Source organism: Excalfactoria chinensis, chromosome 2, assembly GCF_039878825.1.
Source record: "Excalfactoria chinensis isolate bCotChi1 chromosome 2, bCotChi1.hap2, whole genome shotgun sequence".
NCBI classification, from domain to species: Eukaryota; Metazoa; Chordata; class Aves; order Galliformes; family Phasianidae; genus Excalfactoria; species Excalfactoria chinensis.
Window position 1 is genome coordinate 134,568,888 of NC_092826.1, and position 26,285 is coordinate 134,595,172.

Genomic DNA, 26,285 nt, shown 5'->3' on the forward strand with positions numbered 1-26,285 from the left:
TTTATAAGTCCATGGGGCCGGATGGGTTGCACCCTAGAGTTCTGAGGGAGTTGGCGGATGTGGTCGCCAAACCACTGTCCATAATTTTTCAGCAGTCTTGGCTGACTGGGGATGTCCCGGTGGATTGGAGACTGGCAAATGTGACGCCTATCTTCAAAAAGGGCCGGAAAGATGATCCTGGCAGCTACAGGCCCATCAGTCTCACCTCGGTGCCTGGGAAGGTTATGGAAAGGATAATCTCAGGTATCATCATGGACGAACTAAAGGTCAGCCATGGGATCGGGCCTAGTCAGCATGGGTTTATGAATGGTAGATCCTGCCTGACTAACCTGATTTCATTCTATGACAAGGTGACCCGCTTAGTAGATGAGGGAAAGGCTGTCGACGTGGTCTACCTGGACTTCAGTAAGGCCTTTGACACTGTCCCCCATAACATTCTGGTAGAGAAGCTGGCTGCCCGTGGTTTGGATGGGTGCACGCTCCGCTGGGTGAAGAACTGGTTGGATGGCCGGGCCCAGAGAGTTGTGGTCAATGGAGTGGAATCCAGTTGGCGGCCGGTCACAAGTGGCGTCCCCCAGGGCTCGGTGCTTGGGCCGCTTCTGTTTAACATCTTCATTGATGATTTGGATGAGGGGATTGAGTGCACCCTCAGTAAGTTCGCAGACGACACTAAGCTGGGAGGGAGTGTTGATCTGCCTGAGGGGAGAAGGGCACTACAGAGAGACCTGGATAGACTTGATCGATGGGCCAAGGTTAATGGAATGAGTTTCAACAGGGCCAAGTGTCGGGTCCTGCATTTTGGTCATAACAACCCCAGGCAATCCTACAGGCTTGGGGAGGTGTGGCTGGAAAGCTCCCAGACGGAAAGGGACCTTGGTGTGCTGATGGACAGTCGGCTGAATATGAGCCAGCAGTGTGCCCAGGTGGCCAAGAAGGCCAATGGCATCCTGGCTTGTATCAGGAATGGTGTGGTGAGCAGGACTAAGGAAGTCATCCTGCCCCTGTACTCAGCATTGGTGAGGCCTCACCTCGAGTACTGTGTCCAGTTTTGGGCACCTCAGCACAAGAAGGACATGGAGGTACTGGAGCAGGTCCAGAGAAGGGCAACGAGGCTTGTTAAGGGCTTGGAGAATCAGCCCTATGAGGAGAGACTAAGGAAGCTGGGGCTGTTTAGTCTGAGGAAGAGGAGGCTGAGGGGAGACCTTATTGCTGTCTTCCAGTACCTGAAAGGTTCTTACAGTGAGAGTGGGGCAGGTCTATTCTCACTACTGACTTGTGACAGGACGAGGGGAAATGGCCTCAAGTTGCGCCAGGGCAAGTTTAGGTTGGATATTAGAAAGAACTTCTTTACAGAAAGGGTGGTTAGGTACTGGAATGGGCTCCCCAAGGAGGTGGTTGAATCGCCATCCCTGGATGTGTTTAAGAGCCGCTTGGATGTGGTACTCAGGGATATGACTTAGAAGAGGTTTGTTGTTGTGGTATTGTTTTGTGGTTGTTTTTTAAGAGATAGGCTACTGGTTAGGCTGCGGTTGGACTTGATGATCTTCAAGGTCTTTTCCAACCTGAGTAATTCTATGATTCTATGATATGTGGAGCACTGTTGTAGTTTAACCAGACAACTATTCACTGCTTCCCTTCCAGTGGGATGGAGGAGAAAATTGGAACAATGGTAGGTAGAATTGTAGGTTAGGATACAGACAATTTAACAGGACAGAAAAAGAAGGGAAAATAATAATAATAATAGCAGTAACAATAGTAATAAAAGAAGACAGAAAACAAATGATGTACAACACAGTTTCTCATGACTCGTAGCCTGATGCCCAGCCTGTCACCGAGCAGCGGCAGCCCCCAGGCCAGCTCTCCCCAGTGTTATTGCTCAACATGACACTGCATGACATGGGACATGCCTTTGGCCAGTCTGGGCCGGCTGTCCTGGTTCTGTCCCCTCCAAATGTGCTTCCATCTCCCTGCTGGAGGGGTAGCACAAGAATCAGGAAAGTGAATCAGTGTAAGCTTCAGCAAGAACTAAAATATGGGTGTGCGATCTAAATTGGTCTCATCCTAAATCCAAAACACAGCACCGCACCACACCAGCTACTAGGAATAAAATTAACTCCATCCTAGCCAAAACCAGGACAAGTGTTAGCCACTGTAACATGTCCATTGTCCCTCTTTATATGGCCATATTTCACAACACGTGCTCATCGAAGACGGTGTTTAATTTCATATGAGCGCTTTATTCGCACAAAAATAAGCAGGATTTAAGGATATACTGAGAGCTAAGAAGGTGATTTCTGAATTTGACTCAGACAAAGCTCGGGAAAATTGTCACAAAGTACAGGAGGCAAAAAGATTACACTGCAGAGAAATGGAACCATGGAAAAATCCCTTCCCATTGAGGTAAAAGAGAACAGAAATCTATCCAAATTCCTCAATAGGATCATAAGCAGTGCTAAGAAAAAGACTATACGACGCATTTAGGATAAGTGAAATCAACTGACAGCTTTCCATCCACAGAGAAAAACAGTCTAACTGTGAGTAGCAAAATGGTTCAGTCTAATAGTTAAACATCAGTAAGCGCCAGTAGTGTGTCTAATAAAATGCAGATCTCATTATCGGTTTGTTATGTGCATCATGAGATAAGTGTTGGAGTCGAAACGTATAAAAATTTGATTTAATTCACTGACATTTTGGATACAACAGGGTCAGGTCGGTCTTGTAACAAAGAACAGCTTGGGGCATATGGAAAGGAGTGTAATTGAAGATAAGGCTCTAGCAAGATGAGTGGAAAATGTAATAGAGTTCAAGGATACATTAAACAAACGTATCCTGGCCTTCACACTGTAATCACCTACATGTACCGTAAGGCAAACAGCAAATGTAATTGACACCCCGAGGAAGATCATTACAGCTTTGGTGCCTTCTGCCTCATGTCACAGTTTCTGCCATTTGCAAGACTGAGAATTCAGACTTGGCAAGTTTTGGGTCCCTGAGGCTTCTCTAATTTATACAGGGAACTCAGAAAGCTCTAAATAAACCCCGAGAAGTTTGCAGTGGCTTCTTTAAACATTAAACCCGTGTTTGCTGCGGTGTCATAGACTTAGACTGACCAACGCTGATGAGAACGTGTCAGGAAAGTCAGAAAGAAGAAGGATGGTCCTAACAAGTTCAGGCTCTGGTATGCCAAAATCAAAAGGGGTAGATCCTTCCCACATTAGGGTCCTGGGGAGGTTCCATGTGATCATCTTCTCTTGTGCGTAGCATGGCAGTTATCCCTTTTCCCCAGTTTCTGGGCAGTTTTAGCCATATCTGTCTGGGTTGAAGAGGAATTGGGGATATCCCAGAGGTGACAAACATCATTAGGTATGGAAGGAGCCATGCTGTGAACTTAATCCTTGCCAGTTCATAGAAGAATTGGGCCTTGAGACATGAATCAATTGGAGGCCTTCGTGGTGCAGAGAACTATTTGTTCACGCTCAGGGAGCTTCAGCACATCGTACAGCAAATCTTTCAAGTAGTCAAAAGGGATTCAGAGAGCCTTTATTTTCCTGAAAGCCACCTGGAAGTGAAAAGGAGACTCTGAGAGCTGGCCTGAGAGTCCAAGCAATATGGCTGCATTTGCTTTTAGCTCAGGGAGCAGAGGGGAGAAGTCTTGACAGTGAGACCCATTTCCTTACATTCCAGTTCCTGGCTATTACTGAGTGGCTGAGAATATTAGAATGGATTTACTCTATCTACCCAGTCAATAGATCTAATTGCATTTATTTATTTATTTATTTACTTTTTTGCATTGAAGAATGGCAGATAATTAGGGACCTAAGCAGCTCATGTGTTACTTCCTAATGTTTTCCACTTGGCATACTAAAAAGACAGAGAGTCCCAGATATCAATCTCTAATTAATTAAGCCGGCAATGAGGTCACGTTAAAATTATTGATCAACTAAGGACAGCAGTGGATTCTTCATCTCAGTGTCTTTGTATCAAGATTCTCATGATTGTCTTTTGGGAAGTTCCACTTTAACTACTTCAGGATACTCAGTTCGCACAAAAGCTATTTTGGATAAAATGTAAGGATAAAATTTAATTAAATTTAATTAATAAGAAGAGCTGATGAGAAGATTTGCTGGTCTCTTCTTCCAGCCTCAGGGCTATATGAATGCATAGTTTTATTCCATCTCTAAATGCCAGCAGAAGGCCATCAGAACATCTTCTTCAGAAATGTTCATTTCTGTTGAAAATACTTAAGTAATGAAAATCAGGTTCCTTCCACAGAAAACATCGTACAATCATAGAATCATTAAGGCTGTAAAAGGCCTCTAAGATCATCTAGACCAACCATCAACCCATCCCCACCATGCCCAATGACCGTGTCAGAAGAAGAGGCATAAAGAAGTGACCAGGGCCTGGGGACATTCTGAAGCAGTTTAATTCAACTGAAGCGATATTGCAGGCTTCAAGCACGCCCTGCGTTGTGTGATGCTGTGTTACAGTGGGAGGGGAGATGAAAATTCCCACAGATTGTTTTGATCTGAGAGCAGTGACTTTAGACAAGTGTAACCGGTGCAATTACACTGCATACCACCCTGCTAGCAGTGCAATGCTTTGATAAAGGCATACTCAGCTGCAGCTTAAGGCTATTTTTTTTGTTCTTTATCTTTGCAATGTGACATGCTACATCTCATTCCACCTTTCCCCATGGACTAATATGCCAGATAGTTCCCTTGCCAGGCAATAGAAAGGCATGTATCTCTTTTAATACCGTCACACTTCTGATTGAAAAAATGCCCTTATGTTGCATGTGTTAACTAGAGCACTCTCCTCCCCATTCATGCAGTGCTATAGTAAAGGTGAGTTTGTATTATTAACACAGGGCTGGGAAAAACTTCTGCTTACTGGAGTAAAACAAATATACAATTTAATCTAAGCTCCAAATGTAATTAACTGCGAGGAAAAAAAAAAAATCATAATGTAGCTTTTTTCACAAGTAATTATGCTTAAATATGATACTGTAGGTGCATATAAATTTTTTTCCTATCATTGTTTGTGCACACAAATAAGGCACTTATGTAAGCAAAGACTAATTGTCAGCACAAACCTTGTTCTTTTTGGTAGGCTTTCCCTATGTGCAAGCAACATTTGTTGCAAAAGAATCATCATTCTACAGCTCGTATTACGGCATTGTTGGTCACCATGAGTGGTTACTCCAATGGAATTACAGTGTTGTGAGGCGAGTCAGTCGTATAATAACAAGGAGTCCAATCTTGATGTTTCTTGCATAGATTAAGGTTTTGCCATGAGCAAAGGGCCTCTGAAAAGGTTCTCTTGGACTGGTCCCATCCCTCTGTGCTGTGGTCAGACCTGTGTTCACTGAGCATGTTCACTCAGTATTCAACAACAGTTTCTTGGCCTGATGCACAAACACACCACCATGTGGTTCAGCATCCCATGATGTGCAATGGATACATGTCCAGCAGTATGACAGGGAGATCCTGCAAACCCTTTTGAACGAGGATGAAATGAATGGGTAGAATGAACAATGAGAGAAATACATCATTATGAGATGAAGAGAAACATGGCAGCAGCTGCTGCGTGTCCCCAGGTCCAACCAGCAGTGGGACTGAAGATGTATTCTCATCAGCTACATTTATCCCCATACACCTCTACTCTCCCGCTCCTGTTCCTCTCTAAACCCACACCTTGCTACACCAAAGCAGACCAGCCTGTTGATTTGACTCAACTCTGTGTGCTGTCCAGTAAGTAGAACCTAAAGGTTAATTTTGGTGAGTACAGGGGATGTTTTCCATGTTTGATATCATATGTTGGCTTCCAAACTAGATCACAGATATGATGCAGAAACAAGAGTTTATTCATTTTTTCTAGTAGTCAAATTATTAGAAATTAAATAGTTTGTTGACAGATAATTCATTAACTATATAAAGAAGTAAAAAAATGTGTTCATTAACTTTATTTTCCATGGACACATTACAGCCTTCCAGTACTTAAAGGGGGCCTGAAAGAAAGTTGGAGAAAGACTCTTTACCAGGGAACATAGTGATAGGACAAGGGCTTTAAGCTAAAAGAGGGGAGATACAGGTTAGATGTTAGGAAGAAATTCTTTACATAGAGGATGGGGAGGCCCTGGTACAGCTACCCAGAGAAGCTGTGGATGCTTCCACTTAGATTCACATCACTGCTGATAACATTGTAATATTCTCTGTTCTATAAGACCAGAAGTCCAATACTGAGATTTAATGAAATACTTCTCATCAGCCCCTACAACTTTTAGGTATCTAAAATAGAACATCCAATGTCCGTACCTATCTGTGCCTCAGAGGAAAAGTTCCTTTTAAATTTCCTAAGTTTTAGGAAAGGATTTTATTCTTAAAAAAAACACATTCAAAATACTGTTTGTTTGCCTTGTGCTTCTTTGGTGGTATTAGTGCAGTGCCTGATTGGAAATGTTTGCAGTCTGATTGTATGAAGAACTAAAAATAACGTGGATATGGTGAATCCAAAGGATAGGAACACCAGGGGAACTCATTATAGTAACAAAGAAAATAGGCTGCGGAGAGAAATCAAGAGGAGGAATCACTTTGGTTTGCTTTGTGCAGGATAGGAAAGATGCAATGGCATATAAAATTAGATATAAAGAAAGTAGTCATGTGAAAAGGGGGCAATTTAGCAATCACACTGAGAAAGAAAATGAAGCCAAGTAATGAATGACATCATGAAGAGAAAATGATTCAGAGAAAAGCATGAAACAAAAACCTAAAACCAGCTATATTTATGCAAGAAAGGAGGTGAGAATTAGTGCTAGAAGATGCGGATGATTAGGGAAGCACTGAAATCCAAATGGAAAGAAAATTCAAGAAGGAATGGTTTTATTGATAGCTGATAGATCAGAAAGAACAAGCAAAATTATTTCTCTCTAGGTGAGAGGATTATTTTGTTCAAAGTAATTCCAGTTTAGTGGGACGAAGTCAAAACGGATCAAAAATGGAGTTAGAAAGAGTGAAAATTACATGACAAAGACGGCAAGGGCCGGATTTGGGGGGGCCTGGATGGTATCTTTAAAGGCAGAAAGCAGGAAGGTGTTCTTCAAAGACAGTCCAGGAAATACTTGGGGCATAAGAAAATGAGAAAATAACATTGAGTCGGTTACTAAGGAAGATAAAAAGCGAGATGAGAATAGGACTTATTGCATGGAGGAGACAGACCGAGATGGAAAACCAGATACTTATTGCTACTTCTTTTTTTTCTGTACTACAAAAGAAGTGTATCGTATAGAAGTGTAATGATTTTGCACCTTAGTTTGCACTGAGATATTCAATTGTATTCAGGGAGCTAATAGAATAAAAGCCACAAGCAAAGGGTAGGATCTTCTTGAACGGGAAAAGAACTGGTTAGAGCAGACTTTAATAGGTTGGGTGTTTCTTCATTGGCTGGAGTAGAAAGGGATGGCTGATATGGTGAAGAATCCAGGGCACAAGTTTTATGGGTTTATGGCTGAGGGAACTGGGATTGTTCAGTCTGGAGAAGAGGAAGATGAAAAGAGACCTTGTCGTTCTTTACTGCTCTGGAAGGAGGTTGTGGCCGGGTGAGGGTTGGATTATTATCTCATCTCACAGCTAGCAGCAATAGGATGAGAGGCAATGGCCTTTACGTTGTGTCATGGGAGGTTCAGGTTGGATATTAGGAACATTTCTTCTCAGATAGAGGTGACGCAGCGGCACAGCAGTGACTGGTGCAGTCACTGTCCATGGGATGTATAGAACCACGGAGCACTGAGGGAAGCCCGGATTACTCCGCCAAGGGACCCCCTGGGCCTAACCCTGGCAAAACGAGCACTGTGCAACAGCCCAACCGCTTCTCAGCTTCTCACACAGACAGGAGCCAGAATGCCGAGCAGCCGCGGAGGTGAGCGGAAGCGGCCCGCCTACCGGGGCGGGGCTGAGGTGGCCGGGCGGGGTCCGGCCGGTAGAGGGGCGGGGCCGGACAGCGCCGCGCTCCCCTCCCCTCCCTTCCCCCCTCGCCGCGCCTGCTCGCTAATGGGCGGGGCCGGGTATCCCCGCTGCCCGCCTCTGTCGTTTCGGGAGGAACCATCGCTTTCCGCGTGTGTGGGGGGGAGCCGGGATCGGCTGCTGCTCCCTAGTTCTGATCGGAGACAGGGCGAGGAGCGGAGGTGGCGGCCTCTGAGCAGGAGAAGGAGTTTTTACGCTGCAGGGGAGGTGGCGGTTCGGTTGGGGGGGAGCCGTTTGGTAGCGGCGGCTCTGCCCGCGCCTCTCGTCCCACCCCCGCGTCCCGGAATGGGATGGTGCGTCCCGCAGCGCGCGCCTTGCTCGCGCGGTTCGGCGGCACGGCGGGGGAGGGGACGGGAGACCCGGGCCCCGCGGTTCGTGCTCGGCGGGCGGATCGAGGCGCTGAAGGAGACGCGCCGTTACGAAGGCGGCCGGCCGGCACCATGTCGGCGGACGAAGAGGAGCTGAAAGTCCCGGAGGAGATGTTCAAAGATGTCAAGTTCTTCACGGTGGGAGACATCGACCCGAAGGTACCGCCTCTGCCGCCACTTGGGCTCCTTCCCGCCGCGCTCGTCCCCACACCCCTCGCTGTGGTGGTGGGGGGGGGCAGGGTGGGATCGTCCGCCTTGGCGCCAACGCTGCCCCGCGAGCTTCGCAGCGTAGAAGGGTGAAGGGGGGGAGCGCGGCCGCGTCCTCCCAGGGGCTGCTCGTGGAGCGCCGCGGTAACCACCGCTCCTTCGCCACCCGCCCGCCATGGGAGCCGGCGGCCGCGGCGCGCAGGCCCCGTGCAGCCTGAGAGCGGAGGAGGGGCGGGAGAAAGGACTTCCTGTGAGAGAACGGGGCTGGCGGGTGACCCCGGCTGCGGGGAGCGGGCCCGCTGATCGCCCTCGGCTATGAGGAGAGGCTGAGGGCCGTGGGGCCCGCGAGCGCGGACGCCTGGCCCAGCCCCACGCTGGTCTGTGTGTGTGTGTGTGTGTGTGTATGTATTGGGGTGTGTGTGTATTGGGGTGGGCTCCTGGCGCGGTTCACGTTGAAATGAAAGTCTCGTTTCCTTTTGCCAGGTGCCAGAGTTGAGTCTTTTGTTCCGTACAGGTTGCTGTAGGTTGGTGTCCTGGCCCTGCGCTCGGCCTCGTGGGCCTAAAGGGGACGGTTCCAGGAGCAACATTGACTTGTGTGATGGGTTCTGTAGGTTAGGTGTGAACTGCAGCCTTGAAGTGTAATCAGAGGGAACATTACCCCCAAATCCTTTAAACTGTTTGTAAAAGGTCTGGGGATAACAACCGCGCTGTTTCAAATCCTACAGTCACAACAGGGTTGTGTGTATGAAGATGAGTGCAAAACACAGCAAGATGCCTGTATAAATAACACCCCCAAAGGCACAGCGTTAGGTCTGTGTTGACATAGTGAGGCGGTCAGCAGAATTGCCAGAGAGGGAATAAACCAGCAACCGCTCGGGCAAGTTTTATTTTCACATCAAGTTTTATCCTTCATCGCAGTGTTATTGTTACAAGGCTCTGGGTCAAGTATACAAAATACTCATCTATTTGTGGTTGGATTTCCTGAGTTTCAGACAGACTCTTCTTCTAAAACTTCATAAAGCTTCCCATAGGTACTTTATATACCAGTAGATGCTAGGTTGAATTTGAAAAGCAGTTTATTTCTTCATCCTTTGGGCATGAGCACACTTAGATTAGCTTATTTCCAAAGGTTTTCACTTGAAAGCCAATTACCTTAATAAATATTGAAACAGGCCTATAGCACGAGTGAGCAACCTAATCAAAACAAAGCCAAGAGTTAGAAAGGCAACATCACATAGTCTGTTGGTTGCTGCATACCCACTACCTGTTAAAACATATGCAGCATAAAGTAGAAGGGAAACAAAAGTCTGGAATCGTGCCTGACTGTTCTCTGGCAAATGAGGGAGAATTAGGCTGCTGGCACTCAAATTGGAATCCATTCCATTGGGATGTGCACTTGGCTGTTCTCACCTTGGGGGAGGTGATGTCTGGATGTCAGCTCTTGTTATTTGTTTATTTTAGATGCTTTTATTGCTTTCCTAAATGTTAAACCCAAACTGTCGAGCTTTCTTGACTTTGGTTTAGATCAGTATATCGTGCAGAGAGAAAGAGAAGGTGATGCAGCGTAGCGTGAGGATTTTAAGCAGAGTATTTGGTTTCTGGTTATCTCCTGTTTTATGACAGTAGTATTTTTTTAGTATCCAGGGAAACATCAGGGTCACTGCTTCACTGTCACTGCTTCAGCTGAAGAAGTCACGTGCTCTGGGAGGAGGTTTGGAACTAATATAGGCTACCCCTAGGAAAAGTTTTCTTCATGCTGCTTTAATCCTGTGAAATCATCGTCCAGTCTTTCACTGTGTTACTTACAACCTGGTAGTAGCATAACTTCCTTCACGAGCAAACTGTTTGCGTTGATGCTTTGGTATAAAGTTAAAGCAAAAAAATGAAGTCTCTTCTTACTGTATTGGTTGTAACTTTCTTCCCCTCATGCTGTCAGATTTGGATGTTTGGCTTTGATTAAAGTTTCTCATTTCTTTAGCCTTCCTGTAAATAAGCAGTTGGAAGTTAGGCAGTGGAATTAAGAATTTCTTGCCAGCAGGAGCAGAAAGGTGATTGTTCTCCTGTACTCGGCACTGGTGAGGCCGCACCTCAAGTACTGTGTCCAGTTTTGGGCCCCTCACTGCAAGAAAGACATCGAGGCCTTGGAACGTGTTCATAGGAGGGCAACAAAGCTGGTGAGGAGTCTGGAGCACAGGTTGTAGGAGGAGAGGCTGAAGGAGCTGGGAATGTTCAGCCTGGAGAAGAGGAGGCTCAGGGGAGACCTCATTGCTCTCTATAACTTCCTGAAGGGAGGCTGTAGTGAGCTGGAGGTCGGCCTCTTCTCTTGTGTCATTAGTGATAGGACCAGAGGGAATGGTTTCAAGCTGTGGCAGGGGAGATTCAGGCTGGACATTAGGAAGTATTACTTCTCAGAAAGGGTGGTCAGGCACTGGAATGGACTGCCCAGGGAGGTGGTGGAGTCACTGACCCTGGGGGTGTTCAAGGAAAGACTGGATGTTGTGTTGAGGGGCATGGTTTAGTGGGAGCTATTGGTAATAGGTGAATGGTTGGACTGGATGATCTTTTAGGTCTTTTCCAACCTTGGTGATTCTGTGATTCTGCGTCACCTCTTTAAAGGAGTAGCTTGGAGGGCATGTGTCCTTCTGCTTTTTATTTCATGTTTTTCCTTGTTTTATCAGAATCACTTTTAGCCCTCCATCAATTCTCCGTACAGCAGCTCTTCGTTAGAACCTCCACTTCTCAGAACTGTGGTTGCGACTTTCTTTGCTTATAGGGCCTTCTCATATCCGAATGTGTTTTGTGTTTTTTCCACCTGCTTTTCTGTAGCTTTCATAGCTACACATTGAGTTAGGTTGCTTTTCTTTTCTTTGCATTAAATGTATTCAGAGGCTTCTGAAGCTAACATATGGAAAATGAAATGCTGAGGAGAGAGAGTTTCTTAGTCTGCCTGAGAAAAAAACAGTTATTGAGGACTGTATGTCTTGGAAAAACATTGAACCATTCAGAATCTGCCCCAGCCTGAAATATTCTGGAAGTAAAACTTCAACTTGAACCATCAAAATGCAGCAGAGTTGCAAGCCTTGGGAAATCAGGATTTAAATGGGTTGTGTTTGCCAAAAAAAACCCCACCAGAGTGCTATCCATTTATACAGGGCAACCAGGAGAGAAGGTTGAACTCATTCCCTTGATGTGCTGCAGTTCTTTTGCTACTGTTCTTTTCCATTGAAAGGTAATAATAATTTTTCACTTCTCCCCCTTCTCTTTTGGGTTTAGGTTATTCAACTTCTTAAAGCTGGGAAAGCAAAGGAAGTCTCATACAATGCCCTGGCCTCACATATTATTTCAGAAGATGGAGACCATCCAGAGGTTGGAGAATCTCGTGAAGTTTTTGATCTCCCTGTGGTAAAGGTGGGTGACTCCTCCACTATATTGTTTGACACAGCTACTGGGTTATGGTAACAGAAAATACCATTGTTTAGATGGTGTTGGAATGAAACACTTTAAGAACTTTCCCATCAGAAACTTTTCTGGCAATGAAAGACCTTAGCATAAAAGGTGTAGAGATTGAGATTGCTTTTTCCCTTGTCGGTTTTCAAACACATGTACTTGGCAAGGTGCAGAATCACAGGATCATTAAGGTTGGAAAAGATCACTAAGGTGATCTTAGTGTAACCATCAACCCATCCCCCCCCATTACCACCAGACCATGTCCCTCAGTGTTACATTTGCCCTTTCCTTAAATGCCTCCAGGGCCTGTAAATCTACCACCTCCCTGAGCAGCTTGTGCCTATGCCTTATCACTCTTTTTGAGAAGCAATTTGTTCTAATATCCAACCTGAACTTCTGACAGTGATTTTGTGGATTTTTCATATGTGTACGGTGCTAATTTTCAACTAAAAAAAGCTTCACAAAAATAGACTTTTTCCCATATTATTTTTTTCAAGTCTTTGACTTCTTTCTCTCTTACAATGAAATTGTCAGTATTTTGGTACTCTCTTGCAATTTGGGTTTTATTTTTCCAGTGAAAGTTTCCAGGCTTCATGTTTGAAAATGTGAGTCTGTTGTTCTGCAATTCATGAGCAGTGAGGAAATTATTACGCATTATTATTTCTCTGCCAGTACCTTCAGGTGCATGATTTTGGATTATTCTTTCTATGTGGTTGCAGGCAACAGTACTGAGTTTTGATGACTTAAAGCATGAGAGTTCATCTGGCAGTGGAGAAGTATGAATTCATAGATTCAAAAAGTTAAGGGTGCTTAGCACGAGGCCTTATGGTTCTAGATGGGAGCTTGGTTCTTGTTTTTAATTTACCTCATTCATGAAGTGTTTTGTGACATCATTTCAGTCTTGAGATACAAGAAGACTGCAACCATTCTTATGGGATGGAAGGGCATTATTGTCCTAGCAGTGTACTTCTTGCTATTGGCTGCCTTTCACTTAAATAATTCAGTGTTCTTTTTAAGTACTACTGACTAAACTTTCTGTCTTTTGCCAAACAGCAGGCCTTTCAGTGATGTTGCTTAGTTGGACCTAGAAACATTGCAACATGTTCTGCAGTTGAGAAAATTAGACTTAGTGTTAAGGGAATGAAGCTTGGATGCAAAGGTAGAAAAGGGATGGAGAATGAGGAAGAGAAAAATTCGGAGATTTCCTCCTGATTTTTATTTCTTTTTTTGCAAACAGTGGAATTTAAAAAATACAAAACTTCTGCCTTTTGCTAAATGGGAGATAATAGCACATACAGGGCATAAAAAGTTACAGCAGGTGTGTGTGCATGTATACTGGGGCAGAGGAAAGCGTGGGGAGGGAAAAAGTCATGTTAAATAGGATGGTACTCCTTCCTTCTTCTCCCCTATAGATTGTATCAGGACCACTGTCCTACACAGCCTTTATTCTCCATTTCCTTCTCTTTCTTTGAGCCATTCTGTTGCTGCATACCAATGGTTAGGGTCTGTCACCTGTGTGCTTAGCAGCCAGCATTACTATGTGTATATTAAACCCCTTTCTGTGTAAGGGTCTGTGAAACACTCAGACTTTAAAGCTGAGAGATGGATATTGAAACCAGATACGCTGTGAAGTTGGTCACTAACTTGCATTTTACTCACACAGTATGAGTTTGGTTTTTCTATCTCATGGTTTTTGTTTTTCAGCCTTCCTGGGTGATCCTGTCTGTTCGCTGTGGAGCTCTCCTTCCGTATCCTTTAAGTTAAAATTTGATGAAATGTTATAGGAAACATCTTAAAATAGATTGCACTGAGTGAATGAAGATTGTTACATGTATGTATGTCTTACGTTTTGAAATAATAGGATATATTTTGCTTGTTAAGATCGTAGTGTGTTTACAGCTGCTTTGTCTTGCTTTACTTTCACTCTCCCTTTGGCTATTTTGGATAAGCACTTAATAAGCAATCACAGGAAATTTGTTAGCAAATAGCTCAAACATTTTAGCTTGATGTTGGTCATTAACTGAGGATCTGGGAGAAATGCTGGAATGCCATAAGGAGCCAGTTGTTGGGTCTGTGGAATGGCCTATTTTATGGCCTTTAAGAGTTAAGTAAGAGCCAAAGTTAGGTAAGAAATAAACATGCAATACCTTGTATCTGTGCTCTTAGAAATAGTGCTTTGTTAACTCATAATGATAACACTGATATTGTGTAGCTTGACTGTGTCATTTGCAGGCTGCTGTGGTTTATGTGGGCTAGCTTTATTTTTCTCAACTCGTTTGGAGCATGTATTCTTGCACGTGGATGGTGTATTCTGTTTTATTATTTATTACGGTTTCATTTTTATTTGTTTTCCTCAGTTTTTCTTTGGATCCTAGGAATGACGACAGTGGCTGTTAATGCATGAATATCATCCCGTAATATGTTTTTTTTCTCAGCCCATTCGTAATAGGGATTATGTTTAGGCAAAAGCTGAAGCAGAGCAGTGCATTTCAGTGCAGATACCAGCAGATGATTGCAGTGAACAGCAGGACTAGGGAGGAAGGCTGTCAGGCATGAGATCTCATTTTGGAAGGATAGCAGGTGGTAGTGTTCATAATGGAAAACAAGAGGTGGTAGAAGCCGGAGTCCAGGTGTTCATATTAGGAATTTCAGGTCTTAATGTGATACGGAATTCAAATTTTATATCTCATATTTCAAAACAGGTGCCCTTGCATCTATCGGTGTGTCTGAGCTGTTTGGGAGATGTTTGTATATCCTCTACCAGGAGAATTCAGCTCAGGGAGAGAGCTGTAGAAGTAAAAGAGAATTAAAGAAATGATATATTGAGCTACTTAATGCTGTTTTGAGCATCATAATGAATGTGTCAATAGAATTCATGAGTCAGCATTAAACATATGCTGTAGTCATGGACTATCTTCTGACCTAAGGAGAATTTTCCTTTAATGACTTCACTTCCAAAGGTAAATGATGCACCAAACATGACATGGCAAAACCCCAAATACTTCTATATTCAAACTATAAATCACTTGCTGTTATGTGATCTAGGCTGATGTTTTGTTTTGTTTTTGGTATTCTGTACCAGCAATGTTGTGGTTTTCGGCCTGTTCTTATCAGGAAGGGAGTTTATGTCACACCAATGTAATATGTAGGGCTGGTTGGAAAAAAGAAAGTATGAAATAAGTTAGTTATACTTTCGCACTTGTGTAATCAGGCATTATAGTGCTGTTGTTCTTCTTTCCCATAGAGAAGCTGCACTATTAGACAGTAGGTTTTCTGTCTGAAACCATATGTTATCAAAAGGATGCTTTTAAGTGCTGATTTTATTACAGACCCAGAAGAGAAATGAACAGTTAAAATGAAGTGGTGCAGTCTATAACTAAATTGTACCAAAAAGTGTGGGAATGTAGACCTGAATGGCAATTGCTTAGGAAGTCTTTATTGTGGTTATATAAGAGTAGCCAAATGAAACTGCAGGTCTCAGGAGGATCGTATTCTTGAGTGGCATGGAAGAAAGCTTTGTACACCTGTCAGCAATAAATGTGTACTTGGACATTTACGTTTATTCTTCCTAGCCCTTAGAACCTGGTGTTTTTGGATTCAATTCAGAGCTCACTAAAATGGGTTGTTAAGACTTAACATTGTTCTGTTTCAGTCTCTTTATGACTTCTACCGCTATGGCATCCGGCCTTTCATTAGGGCTTTAGGTACTACAATAAGGAAAAAATGTTGTAGTTAATAGGAAACTTTAACTATTTTTTTCTTCCCCAGTTGATTGGTTTGGAGTTCTTTTTAGTTAAGGCTTTGAGATTCAACTTTTTTTCCCCTTTATTTATTTATATTTGTGTTGAAATATTCAATATACTGAATTTACTCAAGAAGCAAGTCCTAAAAACGTCTTTTGACAGTTAAATGGATCTAGGAAGAGCCTTAAGTATTTTATGTTTACATTCCAGTTTTGGTACTCAATAGGCATCGACTATATAAAAAATTTAATGCAGAATAAATGCAGTAATTTTTCCCTTTCCTTATGAATACATTTTAACATTCTGCCCTGCAAGTTGTTTCCACCAGAGGGGACTTTGGGAGGCGAAGTGTTCTGTTCACTACTAACTGATGGTAATGAAATCTGACTATCCTGCAGTTAAAGGGAAGGAACAGAAAAGGAAAACTGGAAGCAGCCTTCCTGAGGGCTGAAGAAGAAGAGAGTTCTGTGTGTGAAAAGCCTCAGTGAGGATACGATAGAAAGAGGGCTGGTGATTTCTTTCTTACTTCTCTTGATAACAGCAAATGCAGTAGTGATGAGGAAGGGTTTTGTTTTGTTTTGTTTTGTTTTTCTGTGGTCTTGTTTGTACGATGAAAGGGAGTCAGAGCATTTCTGAATGTTTGTTGTGGAGGAAAAGAGATTGTGAGCTTTGTCACAATCACTCTCTTGTTTTATCCAGGCCCGCTTAGAACGTCGTTCTGCTGCTGTAAACTTGTAAGACAGTGTAATTTCACTCCTGTTCTTTAGAGAGTGCAAGTTGGGGTCAAACTGATGGACACTTAGAAGTTTCATATTGAACTGCTGCTGATCTGTGTGACAGGAGCAGATGGCAAAGCAAAGAGATGCAGCACTGAATCTCTCCCTTAGATGAAATACTGAGCAATGCTGTGAAATTTGGGATGCTCTTTGTACTTATATTTCTTGGAGTACTCTGGATAATGGCAAGAAATCTGCTCTTAAGTTTCAATGTGTCCTAGGCTTTGTTGTTGGTTTTCTGTGTGTTGTCTTTTCTGTCTCAGATTTCTAACTATTGCTGTGCCCCTTGTCAGCAGCATGAGGAAAAGAATTTTGTTTGATGACAAAAGTCTTGGTATTTACTTGCTCTGTAACGCATTGTACATTTGTTTTTGCAATCTGTTTTTCCAAAGAATTATGTATGTACTTTAAAACCATGTAAAAGTGTGGAAGAGGCAGGGAGGTTGTAAAATCAGCTGGCCCATCTAGTTTTTCCATGTTGCTTCTGACAGGCTGTTCTCTCTCCTATTTCATTAATCCCGTCCCTCCTCCTGCCCCCAGTGGAGTCTTAATTCGTGGTCTCCCTAATTCACCTTACAGCAGTGATGCAGAGTACTGCTGGAGTTTAGCTTTATTACCTGCTGCTTCGTAACCCCATGTTGATTTTATTTGAGCCGTTCTGACCAGGGAGAACAAATGACTTCTCTTTTCATTTGGCAGCCTTTTATGGACTTGAAGATGTTGTCTTAACTTCTTAAGCCCATCAGTTCTGGTTCTTTCAGTTTCCTCTCATAAGTCACACTTACTTGCTCTGTAAGAAGTTCTTGCTGTTTTTGCATACTGTTACATTTATCCATCTCTGATGCATCCGAAAACAAATATGCATTGCTGTCAGAGATCTTGTTGAGTGTTGAAAGTATGGTGGAAAACTTCGCGTTAATTTCAGGCTGTGTTTCTGCTTTTACATCCTAGCGTGATGTTTTCTTTGTCGTTCACAGTAGTGCCTGGATATTTTTTTCCCTCAATCTGTTGCCTGGATAACTTTCCATCCTATTTTGTACCTTGGTATGAAGAAAATAGCTGAAGAAAGTCTGATGCGTGCTTATACCGACCTGTCTGCTTCTGTTTTTAGATCCTCTCTGTAGTATTTAGTTTGATTTATTTTTCTTGATATATGAGTTTATAAGCTTGTTGCTCAGCACCTTTTGTGTACTTGATAACTGTGTTGTATGCTAAGGAGAATGTGTTTTTTCGTTTCCAGTCTTTGCAAATTTGAAAGGGCAGGATAGGTTCCAAAAGGTGCCTTCAGCCAAAAAAAACCCTGTTTTATGGAGTTTATTGCATACTATATCCATCCTGTTTTGTCTGTTGCTGACTAACAAAACTTTCCTTGGATTCTCACTTCTAAGTATGGAAGATGAGCAGTCAATGATGATGGAAGAAAGCTCTGAAAAAGACTCAGCTCCTATGTGCTTTACTGCTTGTGCTTAGCATCTTAGCATAGAATTGAGGGAGATGTTCTGGGAATGTTTGTACTATTACCATAATTGGTCATAATGTTAAAGATGACCCTATCCAGTTCATGCCTTTCTTTCCTATTTTTTTTTCTTTCTGCTACTTTCTGCAACTTGAACACAAATCACATGCTTTTAAAAACAAAGCATGAGAGCGCTATGCATGTTATTTTATTTCCTTCTAGTGTCCCTCAGGAAACTCATTTATTTACATCCTTGACACCTGCTGTCCAGCGTGAATGGCTTCTCTCCAGAATCGTGTCAGACCTTTTTTGGAGTTACTGCCTGTCTCTCTCAGGTAAGAGGTGAACCTTTTTTCAGTGTACAGAGTGTGTGTGATGCTTCACTTTTCAATGGAGATGCAGTTTTTCTGTTGTAATGTGACTTCTTTTGTGCGTGTGTTCTAGATGAATTAAGACCATAAAAAGGTTTTTCACCTGGAAGTAGTTTTCCACTGAAAATTAAGACATGAGCATTTGAAACAGAACATTCAGTCAGTAACATATGTCATGTATTCAGCAGTGTAGTGATTCTAAAAGAAAGTACAGTATAAAATCTTAGTTCCTATTTTTCTTCTTAGGCATTAGCACAGAATATTCAGACAACCTGATATACATACTTTGCACTGGAGGCTTAACAAGGATGCCAGTGAGTAAACTGAAGCAGAAGTGGCTTCAGTAGCTTGTGTTCATACCCAGCTTTATGGCTTAAACGCACATGACTTTCTTGTCAGAGCTGGACATCAGCATTAGAAATAAACCTTTGTTTATGTAGGCTGTTAATTTGATCTACTTGTTAATAAGCTTAAAAAATTCACTGAAGATAATAAATAAATAAATCCTGTTTGCTTGATCACTGATGTTTACTTACTGTGAAAGGTGATATACTAGTGTTCTGTATTAAAGAAGTAAAGAACTTCCTCCCCTGTACAGGCTAAAATGATTGTTTAATGACTTTTCCTATTGAGTCTTTTTCTTTCACCACTTTTCCTCTGTAATTTTCATGCTACTTTGGTATTTAAAGGTGATAGGTGATATATTTGCCATCCTCATTTACAAATCTGGCTAGAATTGTACTGACATTCCTCACAAAGAGGGCAGCTGGTTGCACAGAGCTAAAAGGCTTCTTTACCTCCTTAGGTTTCATCTGAAGACCGAAATACTCTGTGGGCTTTGATTACTTTTTATGGTGGGAATTGCCAGCTGAACCTGAATAAGAAGTGTACTCACTTGATTGTGCCTGAGCCAAAGGGGGTAAGAGTTTATTACATGTACAGTTCTTCCTTTTGTCACTCTCTTTTGCTTCTGAATAATGACAGATTTCACTTCTCCCTGAAGTTAAGATCCTTCAGCTTGTTTGTTACACTTAAGCAGCTAAATTCAACGGTTATGCACTGCTGTTAATCTGTTGGTCTTTATTTTCAGCATGGTTTTAAGCCTCATTAATTCAAAATATGTCCAATTTCATACTGTCATTTGTGTCTCTGGTTGAATAAATCGTATTATTCTTTATTTTGTTTGTCCTAATCTAATTTGACATATAATCATTAGTGATGATGATTGGTATATCTGTAGCTAGAATCAGTGGAGGGGAAGAAAAAAAAGGATACAAGTTAGAAAAATAGAGTAAAATACCCTTAGATGTTTTGCCCTGGAAGGAGAACAATATGGAAGGAGGAACAGATTTCTTATTTTCTATTAAATACAACTCTTAGAGACTGCAACACTTTCCTTTTAAAGAGGACTAATTCATACGCAGCATTTCTGTACAAGTTCTGATTGACAAAGTAGTTATGCTTCAAATCATTCCCATGTAGGAAATGAGATGTTGTCTTTATGCAGCTGGAGAAACTGAATCAGAAAGATTAGGTAACTAAAAGCATCACTGAGCCCATCAGAATAGCCTTCTGTACCTTGATGGCTTTGGTTATAATAGTTCCCCTGAAACTTTCTGAAGTGTTCAGATAATCATCTTTCCGAAGAAGAAGTAACACTTGTAATTGATGTAGTGCATTTGTTCAAAGATGAAAAATACTTAGAAGAAATTGAGGCTCTCTTAACAAAAATGTGTGTGTAGATTTTTCTGGTTAATGTAGAGGATAAAAGAAGCTTTTACTGTAATTTTCTGCATTATACTTTTTTTTTTATCCTTTAATAATGTGAGAACATTTTCATTATCACTTTTTAAACTCTGATCAGTGAGAGAGGCTGTGTGGCTTAGTTATTTGTGAGTAACTCTAAAGATCTATATAATATCTCCTTACATTAATATATAAAGCTTTGTCAAGTTAAATTTTATACAAATCTAATGTTTTATTGTTCCACCAACAACCCTTTTAGTATTTCAAAGTTAATATAGACTATCTGAAGAGGAAAAATGTGTAGCTATTGAGATGGCTTTAAAGCCTTTACATACAGTTTGTAGGGAAGTGCTTTAGAATAAATCACAGGGCGACGCTGGGAGAAGGGAATATTGCTTATACAGTATGGGTAATGCTTGCTTTTTTTCCTCTATTTCACTTAAAACTTTTAGAAGAGCCTTTAGGGATTATTTTCGTAGTATCACAGAGTGCCCAGGGTTGAAAAGGACCACAATGATCATCTAGTTCTAACCCCCTGCTATGTGCCGGGTTGCCAACCACCAGACCAGGCTGCCCAGAGCCACATCCAGCCTGGCCTTGAATGCCTCCAGGGATGGGGCATCCGCAACCTCCTTGGGCAAAAACCTGTTCCAGTGCATCACCACCCTCTGTGTGAAAAACTTCCTTCTAATATCTATTCTAAACCTTTCCTGTGTCAGTTTAAAATCATTCCCCCTTGACCTATAACTGTCCATGCGTGTAAACAGTCGCTTCTGTTATTTTGTTAATGTCTGGTTTATTTTTTTTTCTTCTGTGGGTGCTAAAAGGCCGTATTGTACACCATCTTAGTTGTCTTTTCCATCACAGCAATATGGAATGTTTGATTGGAGGGCATTAGTAACTAAAATTGAATTTTTAATGGACAGTGGTATGCATTTAAGTGTTATTTGAAGTCGTAGACATTTTAGAATAAAGGCACTGCCTTAAACTTACCACTTAAACAGAAGAAAGCACGCTAGCATTTCATATCTTTGCTTTGGGGCATTCAAGGAAAGACTAGATGTTGTGTTGAGGGACATGGTATAGTGGGAGCTATTGGTAATAGGTGAACAGTTGGACTGGATGATCTTTTAGGTCTTTTCCAACCTTGGTGATTCTATGATTCTATGATTTGCTTCTGCAGTGAATGGAGGCAAATGTATTATGATTATTTAAAACCCATTTAGGCCTGCTGCTGTGACATACCACTACAAGGGAAACTGTAGCACTTTGTAATGAATAGTTTTGATGCTCATGAAAGCTTGAATGGCTGCTTTGTCTAGACATGAGATGATAAAGAAAGGTTCTTAATAATGCTCACCACACACAAAAAACCAAAACCTTCTATCTGCAAATAAACTGTTTCATCTGTAATCTCTTTATTGGGTATGAACGACAGTTTCGTTGTAGGAAATAAGTCTAGAGAATCATTAGATGAAATTAATTTCCTCTGTATGCACTGATTGTTAATTTACGTTGTCTGACATATGAAGAAAATCCCAGCTTAATCATTTTAAAATATTAGATTCTGAAATTAATTTCTAATCTCATACTAAAAGCTTTTTTCACTGTTTTGATATTTGTGAGGAGTTTCTGTCAGAGAGGACATTTGAACACACAGAAACTTCATTCTGTGTGTACATCTGCTTAGTTAGGAAAGTTAAGTGGTGAAATCATAGGGAGGAATAAAACATTCTACTTTGTCAGTATTGTAAGCTTTCATTGAAATGTATTTAGTTAATACATGCACAGAAAAATAACTTTAAAGATAAGGGCCGTATTACAGTTTGCAACTTCTGAGGTGTATGAGAAGTAGCCTTCCTTTCACTGATGTATATTCGTGTTAAAATTCAGCCCTTCAGTGATCAGCTCTTAAAGATTTGTGTCTACTTTATTGTGCCTTATCTCTCATTCTGAAAAGAAATCTTTCCTAATATCCAACCTGAACCTCCCCTGGTGCAACTTAAGGCAGTTACCTCTTCTCCTAGGTAATGATGTTCTGCAGGTGAAGACTTGTTCATCTGCATATTTGCCTTTCTACTCAGTTACATTTTAAATGTGGGCATTTTTGAGTTGGAAGCTGTAGACAAGCACAGCGTTGTAGTTTGTTCTGCTGGTTCTGGGAGACAGCAATTTCAGTGCTGGAACAATCTCTTGTGATCTGTCTTTCTGTAACCTATCCCATCCCCACCAGAAGTAACTGTTGGTTTTTCTTTTGGTTGTGGGGTTTTTACTTGTCTTTCAATGAAATGTTTTTGTCCTTTTATTTTTTCCTAGGAGAAATATGAGTGTGCTTGTAAGCATGACAGCATTAAAATCGTGACACCGGAGTGGGTATTGGATTCTATAGCTGATAAGGCTAAAAAAGAAGAGACTCCGTATCATCCTCGTTTAATTATATACGAGGAAGAAGAGGAGGAGGAGGAGGAAGAAGAGGAAGAAGCAGAAAATGAAGAGCAAGATTCTCAAAATGAAGCCAGTACTGATGAAAAGTTATCAAGCCCGGCATCTTCTCGAGAAGGATCACCTTTGGGTGACCAAGGTTTTTCACCAAAATCTACTACTGCTGACAAGGCAAAAGGGGAACTGATGTTTGATGATTCTTCAGATTCTTCTCCAGAAAAGCAGGAGAGGAATTTGAATTGGACACCAGCTGAAGTTCCACAAGCATCCACAGCAAAGCGTAGGTTGCCTCAAGGAAAAGACTCTGGGTTAATTAATTTGTGTGCCAATGTCCCACCTGTGCCAGGTAATATCTTGCCTCCAGATATGAGAGGCAATTTAATGTCTTCGGTACAAGGTGCCCAAAGTTCTGACCGACAGGAGATGATGGCTGCGTGGAGTCCAGCAGTGCGGACGTTGAGGAATATTACTAATAGTGCTGATATTCAGCAGATTAATAGACCGTCAAATGTAGCACATGTAAGTGTTGGATTTTTTGTTTCTAAGATATTGGACCTGTTATTAGGAACTAATATTTCCAAGAACTTAAGTTTCCTTTTATTCTCCAGTAGTACAAAAGATTAAACTTGCTACTTAGAAGTTGTTGCCACATTAGTAACTTCCCTATAATATAATAATTATCTTCATTCCTAGCAGGTTCATGGAAGTAAGAATGCATGGGGAAAAAGAGTTAAGCTGTGTTTAACTATGGCTTGGTTTAGAATTTCCCAGTGTCTCAGCATTGGGGAAAATAAAAGGTTAATTAATTTGAAGCTTCTTCAAGCTTCTTATTCAGTGCAAGGAATTCTTAGTGGTATAAACACATAAAAGTGTAAAATTGATTGTTGTTATAATAGGCCCAGTTCTACACTGTTCTGTTCTGCTGGGCATCATTAAGTTGTTAGGCAGCATAGTCAGGATTATGATAAAGTCCTAATTTACGACTTCTTTTGACACTCGTAGTTGAAATAAATTCAACACAAAAGCTGCAATTACTTTTAGAGGAGAATAAAATTCGTGTGAGCATGCACTGAAATAACCTGAAATAACGAATTAATATTGAGATGTTTGTCTGAAAGTCAAACTTTCAAAGGTGCCTGAATAATGTACAACATTATAGGTGGTACTCAAAGGAAACAGGAAGTGGAGGCACTCAGAAACATTAGTTCTTTATTGCTTGGATGAGAAGGAAGTGCTGGCTTCCTTGTCAAACTGAAATTCCTCCTCTTAGTGCCTTGAACTGTTGAAGGAGTGAGATTTCTGGGTAAGTAATGAGCAGAGTAGCCGAAATTTTGATAGGGTGGTCAGTGCTTTCATGTCTAATTACAGTGTTGTCTACAGCACGGTCATTGTACTGTATAAAATACTCTTTAGTGGCCTCATATAGGAGTGTTTTTGCATAACTAGTACTTACGCAGACACGAGGCAGTTGGTGATATTGTGATTCAGTTAGCCCTTGTTCTGTGCAAGCTTAGAGATGGACTGTGATGTACAAGAGCTGTTTTCAGGTACCATGCTTGGCTGCTGTGTATGAGTTAAGGTGCTAGCTCCAGTACTTGGAGGAAGTCTTTGCTTTTGAGAGTTGTGAAACTGCCTCATGGAAGGCAGATCCCTCTGGTATCTACCTATCTATCTTATTCTGATCCTCTGGTATAGAACTTCCCTTTGGCTAGGTTAAGTTATCCTCCATCTAGGTTAAGTCTCCCTCCAGAACTTCTTTACTTTGGTGGTGGCAGAGTGCAGGAACAAGCTACCTCCTTCTCTGGAGAAACTCAGAACCTGCCTGAATGCTTTTTTATGCATCCTCCAGTAAGAACCTGTGTTAGCAGGGAGTAATTTTGACTTTTGGTACTTCTTGTGGAGTTTCCTAATGCTAACCCACAGAGAAATTCTTTCTGTGTCTGTTAATTTTTACTTATTGAATACTTTGAATGTCTGTGGTGCTGCCTAGAGCTTCGTATGATGGGTGGTGTGCTGGTAATCATAACTGTTATGTTGTTGGTATAGCACACGTGAAGCCTGAGGTGTTTTGAAGTGTGCTGTAAAAGCACTTGAGTCACCTTTGCTATAGGGTTGATACATAGAGGGATAGGAGACTGTAGTTTCCCATTGCTCCTTGTGGTTTTTAATAGCTGACTTTAGTAGGAATTTGCCCAGTTTTCTCATTGCTAACATTTCCTCTTGCTAACTTGTTCCTGCTCTGTTAATTATAGATCTAAAAATGAAATTCCAAATTACTTCAGTACTTTGTATCAACTGAATATCTTTTTTCTCTCAAAAACTATTAGTGCTGAGAAAATCCATGTTTCTCTTTTGTATTTTGGGACACGTCTTTTAAAATGTAGCTGAATATATCCGCATTGGATCAAGAGAACAAAGGCTTGCTTTAAACTCCCATGTTTCAAATGGCACTAATTAAAGGCAGCTTTATTAATGATTTTGAAGTAAAAGAAAATCTATGGAGCTCAACTTTGAACTTAATGGGCCAACGGGATTGTAAATTGAGGATTACAGTTGGTTGAGTTGATGAGTATAATTACTGATACCTAATTAACCGTCATAATGCATATTATCAAGAATATGGGGATGGATTTCAGTCTTCAGTTTTGCTGAAACATGCTATATGTTTTGTTAGGGGCAGAGCAGAGATCAACATATCTCTGTGTAAGTCTGGTCTTTTCACTTTGGGAAAACTATTAGCACTTAAGGTTATTTGTTGAGCTTAGTATGTATTTAAGTATAAGATTCTGTTAAGAGAGCTTTTTCCCAGTAGTTGTTTATATACTTTAAAAATTGAATGACAACAAAAAGATCACAAAACTAATCTTTGTTTTCTAGATATTACAATCACTTTCAGCACCTACAAAAAGTTTAGAACAACAAGTAAATCATAGCCAACAGGGACATCCAAACGCGGTGCTCTTTAGTCAAGTGAAACTAACACCAGAGACACATTTATTGCAGCAGACACATCAAGCACAGCAGCAACAGCACCATCCTCTTTTACATCTTCAACCTCAGCAACTTATGCAGTTGCAGCAGCAGCAACAACCCCAGATATCCCAGCAGTCTTTCCAGCAGCAACAGACTCATCAGTTTTCGCAACAGCAACAAGTTCATCAGCAGCACCAGTTTGCACAGCAGCAGCTTCAGTTTCCTCAGCAGCAGTTACACGCTCAACAACAGCTACACCGTCCTCAGCAGCAGCTTCAGTTCCAACAGCAGCATGCTTTGCAACAGCAACTTCATCAGTTGCAGCAGCAGCAGCTACAGCAGCAACAGTTGCAGCAGCTTCAGCAACAGAACCTCCAGCAACAACAGCTACAGCATCAGCAGCAACAAATTCAGCAGCAGCAATTACAACAGCAGCACTTACAGAGATTACACCAACAGCATCAGCAACAGCAAATGCAGAATCAGGCAACACAGCACTTAACTCAAACATCTCAAGCACTACAGCATCAAGCTGTAACCCAGCAGCAGCAGCACCATCAGCAGCAGCAGACACAACTGCAGCAGCAGCCACTCTTTGGACATGATCCATCAGTAGAGAGTTAGTAACATTACCTTCTGGTTCTGGAAAGAAATGGCTAATGGCATGATGGAATTTGGGTTAGAATATTAAAGAGCAACAAAAAACAGCTCTGTGTTTGCAATATGGCTCTGTAA

At 41.7% G+C, this 26,285-nt stretch overlaps 1 protein-coding gene across 1 annotated transcript in view; it reads left to right on the plus strand.

Moving 5' to 3' along the window:
• Nucleotides 1–8,065: 8,065 nt before the first annotated feature.
• PAXIP1 (PAX interacting protein 1) overlaps nucleotides 8,066–26,285 on the plus strand; it is a 30,614-nt gene continuing 12,394 nt past the window's right edge. The window contains exons 1-7 of the mRNA XM_072329064.1: nucleotides 8,066–8,548; nucleotides 11,870–12,004; nucleotides 13,748–13,791; nucleotides 18,290–18,353; nucleotides 19,195–19,308; nucleotides 22,452–23,096; nucleotides 25,455–26,169. Of these exons, the coding sequence (XP_072185165.1) occupies nucleotides 8,312–8,548; nucleotides 11,870–12,004; nucleotides 13,748–13,791; nucleotides 18,290–18,353; nucleotides 19,195–19,308; nucleotides 22,452–23,096; nucleotides 25,455–26,169 (1,954 nt within the window). The 5' untranslated portion in view covers nucleotides 8,066–8,311. The remainder of the gene's footprint in view (nucleotides 8,549–11,869; nucleotides 12,005–13,747; nucleotides 13,792–18,289; nucleotides 18,354–19,194; nucleotides 19,309–22,451; nucleotides 23,097–25,454; nucleotides 26,170–26,285) is intronic.